Source organism: Ixodes scapularis, unplaced genomic scaffold, assembly GCF_016920785.2.
Source record: "Ixodes scapularis isolate PalLabHiFi unplaced genomic scaffold, ASM1692078v2 PGA_scaffold8__174_contigs__length_109621045, whole genome shotgun sequence".
Classification (NCBI taxonomy): domain Eukaryota; kingdom Metazoa; phylum Arthropoda; class Arachnida; order Ixodida; family Ixodidae; genus Ixodes; species Ixodes scapularis.
Genome location: NW_024609883.1, coordinates 92,029,960 through 92,044,795, shown reverse-complemented (window position 1 = coordinate 92,044,795; position 14,836 = coordinate 92,029,960). Strand labels below are relative to the sequence as shown.

General features: G+C 50.1%; 1 protein-coding gene across 3 annotated transcripts in view; it reads right to left on the bottom strand.

Moving 5' to 3' along the window:
- Positions 1–14,318, bottom strand: part of LOC8040686 (protein shifted) — a 42,799-nt gene extending 28,481 nt beyond the window's left edge. Inside the window, exon 1 of one of the 3 annotated variants that reach the window (XM_029986369.4) lies at positions 13,793–14,318. In XM_029986369.4, the coding sequence (XP_029842229.1) occupies positions 13,793–13,997 (205 nt within the window). In that variant the 5' untranslated portion in view covers positions 13,998–14,318. The remainder of the gene's footprint in view (positions 1–13,792) is intronic. The other 2 variants (XM_029986368.3, XM_029986367.4) reach the window with 2 other exon arrangements.
- Positions 14,319–14,836: the final 518 nt, after the last annotated feature.

The window sequence follows — 14,836 nt, the reverse complement described above, 5'->3', positions numbered from 1 at the left end:
CCATTTTCGGAAGGGGTTGTTCGACAGCACCATGAGTTGCAGAGTGAATTTTACGACAGTATGAAATGCGGGACATTTTGGAGATTGGGGATTTCTCGCGGGACGCGGGACACGAGCCCTTAATGCGGGACAGTCCCGCGAGTCGCGGGACGGGTGGTCACCCTGGGAGGCGGTGGAAAGTCCCCCACTACTAACATGGTGGTGTGGATCGACGTGTGCTTAACCATTGGCTTAACGCAAGCCGCAGAAAATGCAGATCTTTGGTGGGAGCATCGCGTGTAAATTTGGCAGGAATTTAGCGGGGCAATTTTTTCCCCTAACTTTAGCGGGGAATTTTTTCCAATAGATTTTGCGGGGAAACTTTTCCCGCTAAATCTAGCGGAAAAAAATTTCCGCTAGATTTAGCGAGGTAATTTTTTCCCGATAAATTTAGCGGGGAATATAGCGTCATTATCATCCTCATCATCACTGATGCCGTCATCAGTGACGTCATCGTGATGACGTCATCCTCATCGTCATCGCGCGGTTACGCCGACGGCGACGCCGCTCAAGCCGGAAACGGGCGCCGAAAGGCTGCGCTCTAAAAAGCAATACCTAAAGATGTCGATTCGGGCTTTTATCGGCATCTAAAGCGTCTATAAGGTATAACCAGCGTGACCACGGCGAAACGGTCCACCAACGTTACTAGTAGTCTAGAACCACTCAGTTGGGAAATTGCCATAGCGCCTGCTCTGAAAAAGTGGCACCGAACCGTAGTCGAGAACCGAGTTAATAGGGAGTTTTCGTAGACCGCGTTTCCCGCTCCGCTAAGCCCTCCGCAACGAAGCAGCCGCTACTGCGCCGGCGCGCCGATGGCCTTGACTGTAGAGTTCCGGCTAGCGTAGCTGGTTGCGGAGAGCGTTGCGGGACAGCGGAAACGATCTACGAAAACTCCCTAATGGCGATCGCAACCGGTGGCCGATCCAGAGGATGGGCCACTGGTGCGAAACTTTCATATAATCAAAACGTTTGTATCCGAGCACAGGAAATTCGAACTTTAAAAGTTTGAAATTTGAACACTTTACAGTCGAACCTGTGAAATGTTTGTCTAAACCATGTATCGGTGCTTTTTCCTACGGCTTGCCAGTTAGTATGATAAGCATCGGCCCCTAGGGTCAAAGCGCATCTGCATCCTCGTGACAACGCGGCGTAGAAAAAACAAACAACGGGATAGCGCTTAAAGCGCGCTAAGCGCGTGTTGAATGGAGCGTTCACCAGCTTTGTATTGCACCTTCAGAACTGTTGCTCATGGCAGACGATAAGCAGTTGACGACGCGTGAGAAGCGCTACATCAGCGTTTCGCTGCATGTGAGAACCAGCCTGTAAACCGCCATATGGAACTCTTTGGAATCCATCCCTGTCGATTCCCGCTTCCACTTATGGGATTATCTTTGGAGGTGCTGGCGTCTCTCCGCCAAGACAAGGCCGCCGGGCAGCTCATTGCCTCCTTCCTGAAAAGGAGAGCTTGCAGACATGTGTTCCTGTCGAGGACATGTCGTCGGGAGTTTTTAGTTTTATGTTTTGCTTGGGTAGCTTGGTCCTAGTAGGGTGCCTGCATGTTTCCACAGCGGAGCGGCGGAAACATGGAGGCACCCTAGGTCCTAGTAGGAAGTGACATCCTCCGACCTCGACTTCGGAGACCCTGGCAGGGGATTAGTGCTCTGAAGATAGGTCTGCAAGGGCGATGGCCGCAGCATTGCCACTGTGAGTGGAGTGTGGTGAAATACTTTGGGGGAAAGGACAGAACGAGCGGGTTGGTTGGGATAATTAAACTTGAGGAAGAAAACGAGAAGGGACGGAAAAACACAAACTTCCAACTGGCTGTTGGAACTTATTGCCAGTTGGAAGTTTGTGTTGTCCGTCCCTTCTCGTTTTCTCCCTCAAGTTTAATTACTTTTGGGGGAGTTTTGGCGGGGGAAGGGCTGGCCATGCAACTCTCTTTGATTTCCTTTCTTCAATACTCTCACTCAATTAGAAGGGCGGACCCCCCGGACTGGCCGGTCAGGTCGGCTAGTCGTTCCTCCCGTCGTCTGTTCCCGTGAGTCGAAGTTTTTGGACTTCTTTTGGGCGGGTTGCCCCAGTGCTGCTTTTTCGGTGTTTGCCCTTAGTGGCGCGCATACGGTGCCTACGGTCGTTGATTTTTCCCTTTTCGGAGGGTGTACGTGTGTGTACTGTGTGGTGCTGCGTCGCGTCGGCCGCCGAGCAACCAGTCCACCACGCCGGGCAAGTCAGGTCTTCGTCGTCCGTCGGACCGAAGACGTCGGCGAGTCTTCGGACTTCGTTGGAACTTTCCCCTAAACTTTGAGTCCACCATGCAGTGGAGCCTTTTCCTCCTTGGAACTTTCGTATTCTTTGCGTAGGCCAATGTTGTTCCCGGCTGCCTTTGTGCCGCGAGTGGCAAGTTGTTCCGCGTTGTGTCGGGAATTCAGTGCTGTTTTGTTGTTCTTCGTGGCCCCGCCGCCCGAAGTTTCGTCAGTGTGTTGTGGCAAGAACGCGTGTTGCGTTTGGTCAAGTTTTTCGTGTGTCGCCGTGCGCGACTTTTTATCGCTTCTTATTAAATTTGTTTCTCATCTACAGCTGGGAGACTCGTCGCCCCTGTGAGGCAGACCAAGTTCTAGGCTGTATAAACACACACACAACCCAATTTTTTTTTTGTTGTTTTGGTTTTTTATCCCTGCGTGTCGTCGCCTCTCTCTACTGACTTTACACCGTGCGTGGACCTATCGCTTGTCACCGGCCCGAACTTCGCATTCTTTTTAAGAAATCTTTCGTTTAATATCGGAGGTATTGGGTTTATTAATTCCCCCCCCCCCCACACACACACACAATCACACACACACACATACACGCACGCACGCACGCACACGCACACGCACTCGCACTCCGTGACACCTTCACCGTCGTCCTCGAGAGGCTTCGGCTGACCTGAGGGGATTAAACGTCGCCATTCCCGGACAGAAGAAAGAATGTCGAAAATAAGCACATTTGAGCACAACAAAAATATGAAACCCTTCCGCGTGCATCAGATTGATCTTTGATGGTCATTACTTTCCTTCGAGTACCCTGTCCAGGCGAGCTGCCTTCGAGCTACCATTAGCACTTCTGAGTGGGAAAAGCTATACGGATTACCAACTTCGAAAACCTTTTGTTGCCATTCCCAAGAATTCATTCAGAGAGGCCAAAAGAGAGGAGCTAGCGTTATTGTGAACACTCTCAAGGGCTGTCACTCCGAACTCTTTAGGACCCCGCGTAGGGACATAGAAAAAATGTCTGGCTTAGACGGAGGTGATCAAGCCTACGCCCTTAGTCCACACTGAATGGTAATTGCCCGAATCTGTTATTAGAGTTTGTTTATGTATGGTGTCTGAGCCGACCAAGTCTTGCTTGCCCGTTTCGACCTTATCGGATACATCACATGCAGCGCAGAGAAAAAGGTAAGCATTTTTATACTATCCTTAACTTATTTTGTGCTTGTTCTTCTGGTTATATGTTAAAACAACCGAGCCAGGCTAAAAGTGTACTCGGGATATAATTTGATAAAATATTTGAACTTATTTCGTAGGCGTTATTGTTCCACGCATTCTGCATGGTGTAGAGCTTCTTGGGAAATGTTTCGTCACATAAGAGCCGACGTACAAATTTCAATCTCAAAATATAAAATTTATTATCAGGATCCGAAAGAGATGTTGTCTGATTGAACTCGACGCCGGTGATCAGACGTTCTGTCGCAAATGAGAAGGGTTCCGTCTTTTTGGTAAATGCTGAAAAACCCCAAAATTAACCTCCAGACTGATTTGATATATAAAAAAGGAAAAGTTTGAATGGGAGCTGCTTTTAAACATCTGAAACCTAAGATTAACGGGAAGAAAACCTGTTATATTTTGTTTTGAAGGGTAACGCCGCCCACACAGAACTGTCTGCGAGGTTGCTTCTTCCTTCGGACTCCTTATCGCCTTTCTTTCTCTTGTCGGTAAGGGATTCACGCGCATGCTCCATTGCAGGTAAGGGAATCCTAGGCCCTTCTTCAACATAGGTCCTGATAAACTCCGATCCTTTCGCGAGTCAGCCGGATGAACCTCCAGAGCGCCGTCTAGCTAGCTAGAGCTTTCATTGCCTCGAGCGCGTCTCCACGCGGTGGTGCTGCCAAGCTTATAGGCTTGGTTGAATTTCGTGTTACCAGGGTTTATTCTTTATTTTTTTTAGAATTAGTGAATGCTTTTTTGCTGTTTACTTTTTTCCAGCGGATACAGTGTTCTTCGGTGACAACTTTTGGTGTTGGAGGAGAAAACGGGTTTATAGGAGATTATGTTTAGGAACATGTGGCATGTGATTCCCCAACCATCGTGGAACATTCGCGTCACCCGAATAATCGAAAGACATCCCCGAGTTGAGAAGGAAAAGAAACGAGATGTGGGGATCCAGAGCAAAAAAAAACAGCTTCGCGGACAGTTCATTGGAGGCAGTGTTTTGAGCCAAAATAAAACTGTAGATGAAGATTTTCTTCCCGCAAAGGTTTGGTTTTTCTTATTCAAGGACTGATTTTGGTAAAACCTACTTGGGGGAAAGTTTTTGTGGTTTATCGGGGTGTACCGAAAAACTTAAACCATGGACTTATGTCGTGCGAAGTGGGCACAGAGTTAAATCAAGATTCCTTATCTCTTGCTTCGAAGCGGGAGATGTCGCAATCGTGTCTTGAATTGCGACACTTAGTCTCGCTGAGGAGGAAATACCTGTCTCTCTAGTATTTATACATGTGTTTAAACAAAGATCCAACACGCAGTGAGGTGTGCAGCGAGTGTTCCCTCCCCGTGGAAAACAAACGCGCAACTCTGCTACCCCTCCGGGGGTGCATATCAAGGATCTCTATGCAGAAAGGTCAGAACCCGCACGCAGGTGCGCCGGCGAGCCCGCCACTGAGGATTTGAATAAAAAAGAGTAGAGATAAGATTAAACACACACACACACACACACACACACACACACACACATATATACACATGTACAAAAACTGGTACACAAGACCGCAACCTAACATAGTTCAAAAGAAAAAGGAGGGTGAAATGTAGAGTGTAAGATTACACCCACATATACGTATACGCATATATACACTCTGCACCACACACACACGCACACGCACACACGCAAACACACACACACACACGCACGCACACACACCTGTTGCTGGACATGCTTTGAAAACATGCGACACATTACCACAGATTCAGTTCGGTGCTGGGGAGACGGCGAACGTATCCTGAGCGGGGTCGAGATGACAAGATCGACAAGATATTGTGGTGTTTGGTATACGCGCTCGAATATGTTCAGGCTGCCCCGATCTCTTGTAAACCTTTGGAGTGGTCGCAAGGTACGTCCTTTTGAATAAACTGTCCAGGAGTCAGCAGGTAAGACCCACCCTAGCGACTCTTCTCCGATGAGCCAGGGAATGCCATTTGAGGTTCTTCAGCCGACTAACAAGGCAACGCAGGTTCCTGTTGGCAGGTAAAGAATGTCCGCTTGTCACCCAAATTGGCTTGATATGGGCGCCACAGTACTCGAGGTGCGGAAGCACGAGCACACTTTGGAGACCCGTGTCACGAATCCCAAAAGACGTCTGGCATTGGCGACATCATTGAAATCGTGCAGAGAGAAAGTCAAGTCAGGCGTGAACGTCACACCAATAATTGGTAATGTTGTGACCGATGTAAGAGAAACTGCAGACACGGTGTACACGGGGGCTCCTGAGTTGCGGCTTTGACTGACCCGAATGACTGCACGCTTGGATGGGTTTAGAAGACAGTTTGAGTCAGACCACTGCTGCACGATAGACAGGTTCCGCTGAAAGTTGGGACAGTTTGCGTGAGGTCTAGTCCGTGCAAGCAGAGTGGTGTCGTCAGCATAATGGGCTATGTGCGTGCCGATATGACTGGGGTATAGATCGTTGGTGTACGGGGAGAACAGTGTAGGGCAAAGGACGGACCCCTAGGTACCCCTGCTGAGACGGCGAAACTCTCGGATCAGGATCTTTGGAAGAAGACCTGGTGTGTGCGGCCAGGAAGGAACCGAGCTAACCGCCAAAGCAGAGGGCCGCGGACACCGGCACTTTCTAGTTCTCAAATGAGTATAGCATGGTTAAGCGTGTCAAACGCATTACTAAAATCTAGTTGCACCATATCAGTCGAAATACCACGGTCATGGTTATCACTGGCGTGGTACATGATTGTGGCCAGTGCTGTCTCACAACTCATGCTCTTCCTGAAGCCGTGCTGTGTGCATGGGAGCAAGTACGGTCTTTTCCTCTTAGAACTCAAGCAGCTTACTGTAGATCATGCGCTCAAACGTCCGACACGGTACTGGCCTCGAGACCTAGATTGAAATTATACTCGGTTTCAGAAATATCTGCACTAAAACAAAGGCACAAGCGCGTGTGCCTAACTCAGGAAAAGACTTTTGTTTGTACAAGAACTCGTGCATATGTGGTACTTTCCAAAAGCCGAGCGCTCGGGCCCATGCCTTTGGCTCTACTGCAGATGGTTGTGAGATGTATAGTATAGGGGAAGTGTGCTCTTGTTTATCCATGGTTCTCTACGAGGCACGTGGTGATTTAATCTGTCCACAATGCGGCAGGAGACAAAGCATCCACACTAACGGCACAGAGCACGGGCCAAGGTACAGAGCACGAACTCTTAGCAGTTGATTCCAGTGCGCGAGCGCTGCTTTGGCGCCTCCCATGGCTTTGGCCTCGCGTGCGTAGCATTCCTTTTGCTCCAAGTAAATGTAAAACAAAGCGTAGTTCTGCTTTTCACCACATGAGCCGTGTCGATCGAATTTCAAGGCGAATAGATGTGGGAGACGCTGGGCGGTAGTTGCATGCAGTGTAGGTTGATTTCCCTTGTCAATGAGGGAGATGAAAGCCCGCTTCCATGTGTCCGGAACAAAGTAATTGTCTGCAAATGATTGCAGCATGTTCAGCAGGGGGTGCGAGATGAGAAGGTTAAGCAGCTTGAGGAAGGTGGGGGCAAAATGGTCGCGCCCGACGGAGCGTGATGACTTGAAGCGTTGGATGTCACTTTGCAGACTGCCAGGAGAAAACTGAATAGTGGATAGTATAGTGGTGGAGCAGATGGGGCTTGCTTCCACTTCATCAACAAGCGATGAATGTCCCAAACAGCTTAAGATCGTCCTTGATCTCTCCGGCGATGATGGGGGTAGTAGTTGAATGCAACATGAAGGGCGGATTTCTGATGCCTTTGGAGCTGCTTAGCTCCTTGGAATAGGACACGGCAGTGCAGGCGGGCACAGGGACGGATGTAAGGGGTGAGGGGGGCGACGGCCCCCCGTCCCCTAAGTTCACCAAGGTCAACATGTATACACACCAACCAAAAGTTTAGTTTTCAGTGACAGCAAATATTAGGTCAACAAAATAGATCTCGGCAACGTTTCGGTCGTAACATATATCTCAACAGACTGGCCCCCGAAACCCCGGCCAGCCATATGCTATACCGCCCCCCCCCCCCCCCCCCTCTCAAGCCTGACCCGTAAAGCGGCCCCTGCTTTCTTAAAAAGAGTTCGCTTCCAACAGGCCATCCTCAGTAACCCAGTAGTCATCCATGGGTACTCTTGTGGTCGCGTTGAGCTTGAGGTGCTTGGAACGCAAGCTTGCTGAATAGCGGCGACAAGTTCGCACCAGAAATTCTAGCTTGATGCAAACTCAGACCCCTTGGTGGTGATTCACCACGGAACAAGGTGTGCCAATTGTGTCATGTTGGGCATGATCTGTGTTAAAATAGTTCTAAAAAGTACACGTAGCAGAGCGCGTTGAAAACTACAGAATACACAGAAAGAACAAAACACACGAAGGACGAACACAGACACACACAGTTCTTTTCACTTGAAAGAACTGTGTCTGTCTGTGTTCGTCCTTCATGCGTTTTATTCTTTCTGTGTATTCTGCAGTTCCAAAAAGCTGTTGAATTTTTCGAGACAGTGACATTAGCATCGAAAGCTGACGACCGTTTTGAACTTTCGAGGATTGAAGACGTTGAGTGCGAGCTTAGAACCGAAGCAGTTTGAGACATCGCCGCACCAAACAGCCGACGGTTCAACAGCCGACTGGCAACTGATGAAATTAAGCATAAATCCGAAAAACTCGAAGATTCGCTTCAGTTTTTGTTCGTGGTTTCTGCGCATCCGTTCTTTTTTTCCTCGCGGGCTGAATAACGCATCGAACGAAGCAGTGCCAACAGTGTTCCATACGTGTCGAATGAGTTGTTGGCCATCCGGGGGCACAGCAAGGACGCGGCAACATTTCAACCACTTGCGCAGGCGTTAAGTATACTCCGAAATTGGGCAGAAGAAAAATCCCGCTACCTTTAGAGCTGTCTTCGCCTGTCATGTCTTTTATGCTCGCTCCTTCGCTCGCTCGTGCATTCCCCCGGGTTTTCTTCCTTTCCCTAAACACACACCGCGCCATCTTCTTTGGCCGACGATAATTCCTCTTTTTCAGCGTAACGCGCTGACATTCAAAACCGTCAAAACACATAAAAACAACGAGACCAATATAAAAAAGCAAATGAAGCCCGCGGGGTTCTTGGTTTCACACTTTTTTTCCCCTCGTCGGCGCGAGCGCGTTTTGCTTTTTCGCGAACCATAAATAAAGCTGTCTGGACCGCAATTACCACGGGGGCTGCAAGGGCGGGGATGGACCCCGAGATGAAAACAGCAAGGAACAGCGCCAACGAAGCAGTAAAGAAAAGAAAGGCGAGAAACTCAAACAACACGACACGAGATGGAAGCCCAAACCGGACTGCTAGAGAGAAGGGCGCTCCGAAGAAGCATAATAAATCAGCACGCCATCGACCTCCTTCTCCTCCTTCCCGCTTTCTGGTGTGCGCCCCCCTCCTCCTTCTGGGGAAAGCCGTTCTGGGCTCCGTCGTGCGGGGATAGAATTAGCGCCAGCAGCAGCGGAGACTAGTAGGGGATGATAATTGGCGAGGCGACGAAAAGTCCATTACACGCATTCTTTTCGGCTCCCAGAAATTGAGGGATTGTGCGAAGCGCCATACGCTGCAGGCATATGCGAATAACGAAGAAATAAAATAAAGATGGTGGCCATTTCTCGAGCTACGTTTGCCCGGAGCCTGTGCCGCTCCGCTGTTTACAGAAAGACAGTTCAGCGGCTTCGTCACATGTTTATACAGCCTAGAACTTGGTCTGCCCTCAACGAGCGACTTGACCCTCAGCTGTAGATGAGAAATTTAGCCAGTGCAGTATAACCGCTAGTTTGGGGTCTTTAACGTCGTGCACCACGCAGTAGTGATACACGACCGCGAGCCGAGGTACGGTGCTCATCCAGATCGAAACGGGCAGGGGTGGGGATTGAACACAGCAGAATGGCAGCTTCAAGAACAGTGACGTAGCTGCAGGAACGTTTTGCGGGGGAAGGGGGTTTCAGGTGGCCGGGATGTTAATGACTTGGGGTGGGGAAGGGGGGGGGGGGGGGGAGTGATCAATATTTTGAGAGAGCCGTGGTCCGAACTATGACTGGAGTGCCACATTGGGGTCCTTATTCTTCGGACTACTCTACTGACTTGGAAAAAAGCAGGATCGGCGGTTTCACCTCATGTCGTCCACGCGGGGCTCATTGGTTAATCTAGGGTGCCCACAGACCTTTCTGTCTCGAGGTGAAGTCATTCATTGTTGCACCGTGGGCCAGCACTTGATGCGCTGGCACACTAAGCCCGTGAATGGTACGGTAAAATGGCGTCTAAGCATCAGCCGAGGCTATGCGCTGGAGCTAAGTCCCACCGGTTTACGCGCCCTTCAAAAAACGCACGCACACACACACACACACACACAAAAAGAAGAAAACGACTGTGCGGAAAAATGTTTGAGATATCACCACTCGAGCAAAAACGCAAACACCATGCTTGTTTAACATGGTCTACTTCACTAAAAGTGCGAGCCAAACCGATGGTTGAGCAACGCTTTCGTCAAAGTGCTTCGCTCGCTCCTTATAGCTCCTCCTTCGCTCTCACTTATGGGGATACGGATATGGAAAGTGTCAACAGCTCAAGCCCAAGGGTGCTGCATAATTCAAATAGCGTCCAACTGACAACTTGAGACACGCCGGGCTGATTGCCTTCACGCTTTCTGCTTCGCCATTCTTATCCGACAACGCCGCAATCTAATGGGCGCGGAGCCGTAATAAGACGATCGGGACACTGGGTTTCTTAACATGCCGGTGACTTTTTGCGAGGCTTGTGGTGACGTCAGAGAGAGGCCGAGCTCTGGTTGGCTCTGATTGAAGGATAGTGGGTAGACCTCAGAGCAAGCTGCCCTAGGCCTAGAGGTCTACCCACTATCCTTCAATCAGAGCCAACCAGAGCTCGGCGTCTCTCTGACGTCACCAGCCCCTCCGCAAAAGAAGCAGACGAGCTTGCGCTCCGCGTAGAAAAGCACGCATTACAACGGTCGTGCGCGGACTCCCCTAAAGAGAACAAACGAGATGTTGTACGTGATTTGTCCGCGGCTGATGCATGATTCCTACGTATATCGGCCCGAACTATATATAGCGTGGTTTATTTGAGTGCTGCTCCCTGTGTGTACCAGCTTATGACAAAAGCGACAGAGATGCGCGTCGTACACGGGCATTGAAGAAAGAAATGCAACTTCCCAAATATTCGATTTGTCGCGAGGATTTGCTTAATGAGGACTATACCGCATTCGACAAGTGACACTGGGCGTTTTCATACGCCTTCTCAAATAACTGAAGGCGAGTTCACACATTTACGTTTGAGCGCGAGTGACTGCGCCCGTGACTAGTCAGTCAGTAACAGCCCTGTGCACACCACTAAAAAAAAGGAAGTAATAAATTTTAATTACTATTTCTTAAAAAATAAAAATAAATATTTGATTAGATTACCTGATTACTTGAGAGAAAAAGTAATCGACCGTTACTTAAAAAAGTAACCATTACTTTTTTTTTAAAGGAAATTTCTTTCTGTTTGAGAACGGTCCTTTCCTATACCGTCGGTTATTGGAGTAGAATCACATGAATTACGCGAACTACTCATTTGCTCAACCGCCACCTATTTTGGTAGAACGTCCCCCGGTCAGAGTAACACCTTGTGGCGGGCTATAGTTGGTTGTGTTTAGGGAAATAAATAAACTGCGCGCAGAGGACGAGGACAGGGACAGAAACAAGTATACGACACACGGAGCGCGACTTGTTTCTGCCTCTGTCGTCGCCCTCTGCGCAGTTTATTTACTCCCCTGTCAGAGACTTGAATGGCTCGATGATTCCTTGTTAGGAAGGTTGTGGAAAGGAAGGGCGCCATTTGGAAAGGGAGGAAAAATGGTGTATGAGGGGACGGTGGGAGAGGTGCCCCAGCCAAATGGAAGATTTCGGGAGAGGGGGGGGGGGGGGGGCGGGGGGGCGAAGGCGGGCCCCATGTCCACCCCTTGGCTACGTGCCTGGGTTACGTGTAATTTTATAACTTTAAGAAGTAGTCAGACTACTCTAGTGATCACTACCTTATAAAGGTAATCACATTATTACAAAATTACCTCCAAAAGTAATCAATTACAATTGTTTGTTGCAATGAGTGCCGTACAAGTCTGCTCAATACGCGCTTTTTTTTTTTAGATACATCATGGCTGCTAGATACATATAATTTAGCCTTGCCTGTGATTGTTTGCGACGAGAAAACACACTGGCGCCGTCTATCGGGCAACCCTGGAGCGGATTTGCGTATATTTTCTGAACTAGACTAAAGGTTTCGCAACATTTCCTAGATCAAAATTATGTACTCCTCACGATAAATTCAAGTTATGACATTGTTAGAATTATTTCGAGCCCATGGTAAAGAATAATGCGTAAATAAAAGTAGGAAATATACGCAGATCGGAAGTGTTCCAGGGATGGCCTATAGATGACGCCAGTAAAACCTATAATCAGTCACGGATCGTTGCAAGGTGCAACGCTGTCGGTCACGCTCAAGCGCAACCTGTGAACTTTAGCCTTAACTTACACCGTCAAATCGAAGCACAAGAAATCCAGAAGGAAGAGAAGTCGACAGCCCTGTTTCGTGAAGCTTATAATTGGAGCAAGTCGTCCGCAGCCTGACATGTATACAGAGTGTCACAATTTTCACGAATGCGCAATCCTCGTTTTCCTCCAACGATTAAAAAAAAAAAAAAAAAAAACTGCCATTACGATTAGAAAGTCCGAAGAAGCGCGGATGTCGTTCCCCAACAAATATCTGCCCCGAAATGTCAGCATTTGCATCTTTCAGTGATGGTGGTACCGCGGTGTGAGAAGCGCTCTCCCTCTAGCTCCTGGATAATCGGCTTCCGAATGAACGTGCTTGCTTACTCCTTTTCCACGTGGGAATATCAGGCACGGCTCTTATATCGCTCGTATTTCACGTAATTCGAATTACTTACACGTCGCAGACCCCGCATCGTATACTGCTGTTCTACGACGATCATCAAGGTGATAGCCATTTCGATAGGGACTAGCGCGCCCCCTGTAGGACGTGAAAGTATAGTGAATTCCGTAACAGGCAGCTTGAGAAAACAGATATCTGACGACCAACCTGCCAGTCTTCCAGGTAGGCGCACCTTTTTTTTGACCATATACAATAAATGCGACCTTCCGAGAAGCTCTCCTGCTCACATAAAGCTTTCCAGCGCTTATCACCCGGGCCAAAAATGCTGACTCACTGGGCTGTGGGGTTTCGGATGCGCGGTGTCTGTTATCCCGTAACAATAACCATTTTACATGCTTGGAACTCTTTCCACATCAGCTCAGTAGAACGCAGATGGCGGTGTGCAGAAGGCGACGATTGGAATGGTCAATAAAGGCTACTGGATCGAACTAATCGCTGACCATTCTTCTCGATTGAGTGAATTTGACAGATACACAGGACGGTAAAGTGAAACTTCCGAAAATGTCAATAAAGTTAAGCCGAGGGAATAAACCTCGCCCGCATTCTTTTCTGACGTCTTGCGACGAACCTTCCTGGAGCGCAACAGTGATAAAAGATAACGAGAGCGTTCGCAACTTGATTCATTCAGAAAACATGGTTGAAAAGGTAGATTTATTTACTCGAGTATGATCGTGACGGCCATAAGGTTTCGCGGGGTTCCCAACAGTGCGCTCTCCGACCAACGAGCCCCTCATTTTCGACATCCGCAATAACAACCCAGTTCGGGTCTTGGAACTTGCGCGCGGGAACAACTGCGTACACTCCAGGTGCACGGGGGTCGAAGGAGGGCATATTCGGCGTTTCTCCTCCATCTTGGATACTGTTGTTCGAAGGGCCTGTGTCTTGGAGCAGGAGTTGACCCGGCACTGGGACAGACCAGCGCGCCGGGGAAAAACTACCTCCGTACACCCCTACAGCGTCACGAAGAAATACTTCTTCCTATCGCTGCTAAAGTCAGTAACATAAATGCCCCCGTTCCTCCTCCTCCCCCCCCCCTTACTCCCTGAGGCTGAGTTCAACACTCCCCGGGACGATCTTAGGGTGCTCTGTTGGGAGTCACCTCTACTTGTTCTTGTTCAGAGAAACAAATTCGACGCGTTCCGCAGCAAGTTCCCACTGGACTGCCCAGACGACGTTGATACAAATACTTAAACAGACCAACGGGCGCGCGATGCACGAAGCAACTCCCCGGAGCAAGATTGCAGCGCGTGGACAGACAGCACCGACGGAAGCACGCGGTACTGAGTAGCCCCTAAGCAGCTCACCGCTGAACTCCCGCACTTGCTTCTCGTCGATCCAGAGCGAGAAGTCGTCGTTCCTCGACTTGGCCGGCAGGGCAGGCGTGAGACCGAGCAGCGCCAGGACCAGGGCCGTCAGCACTTCCGGCAACCGGGACATGCTGCAGCTGCTGCCACTGCTGCTGGCCGTCGTCGTGGTCGGGCGACGGGCACTCGCCTCGGCGGCGGGCATGCTGCAAGCTCCAGGCGCGAGCGACGCTGAACCGGGTGCGGTGCTCGCTGGGCTCGCTTCGCGACGGGACCCCGCCGCCACCCCGCGCCGGGTGGGAGACGCGTTTTTCCGCCTTTCCCGCTGCTGCTGCTGCTGCCGTCAGGCAGGGCAGAGCCAATGGCACGACACCCCCGGGAAGACATGCTGCGGCGTCCCTCCCTTCCTCTCCGGACGACCGCAGGGGAGAGGGCAAGAAGACAAACACCCGTCGGCCGTATTTATCCTTTGGCCCTCTCGTGGACGCTTTCGCTTTCTTTCTTTAATCGCTGTCTGCCCCCACGTTTACTGCGCTGCGCGGCATGCTGCTCGCCTGGCTGCGCGGGCCGGGACGTCCCGCGCGAGAAGTTGTCGTCCCCCCCCCTTCCGCCGAGAAGGCCGCCGCTTCGCCCCCGGAGCGTGCCGAAAAACGCCCGTGTCGGAGCGAGGAGGGGTTGCTCGCGCGCGGGGCTCGACGCGTCGAGCAGCTAACACCACCTGGAAGAATCGAAGCATGCTAACATTTTGACGCCATCGCTGTGAGACTGGGCGCAGATTGGAGACAAGTGCCGCGTCGGCGTTGGGCTGTACCCAATCAAAAAGTCGAAGGATGACGTTTTTCACTGGCCTTGATTATTCTAGTTGGAGTTGATCGAACTGCGGTCCGCTTTATGTTCAATCGAAATCCGTCGCCTAGTAGGTGTTTACCCGGGGTTCTTAATCCGCAGGAATCGGGTGGGGATAGAAATTTTAAACGGGGGGGGGGGGGGGGGGGGGGGGGGCTGTACAGTCACGAATTGAGTATGCATCTTTGGTACGGTTAT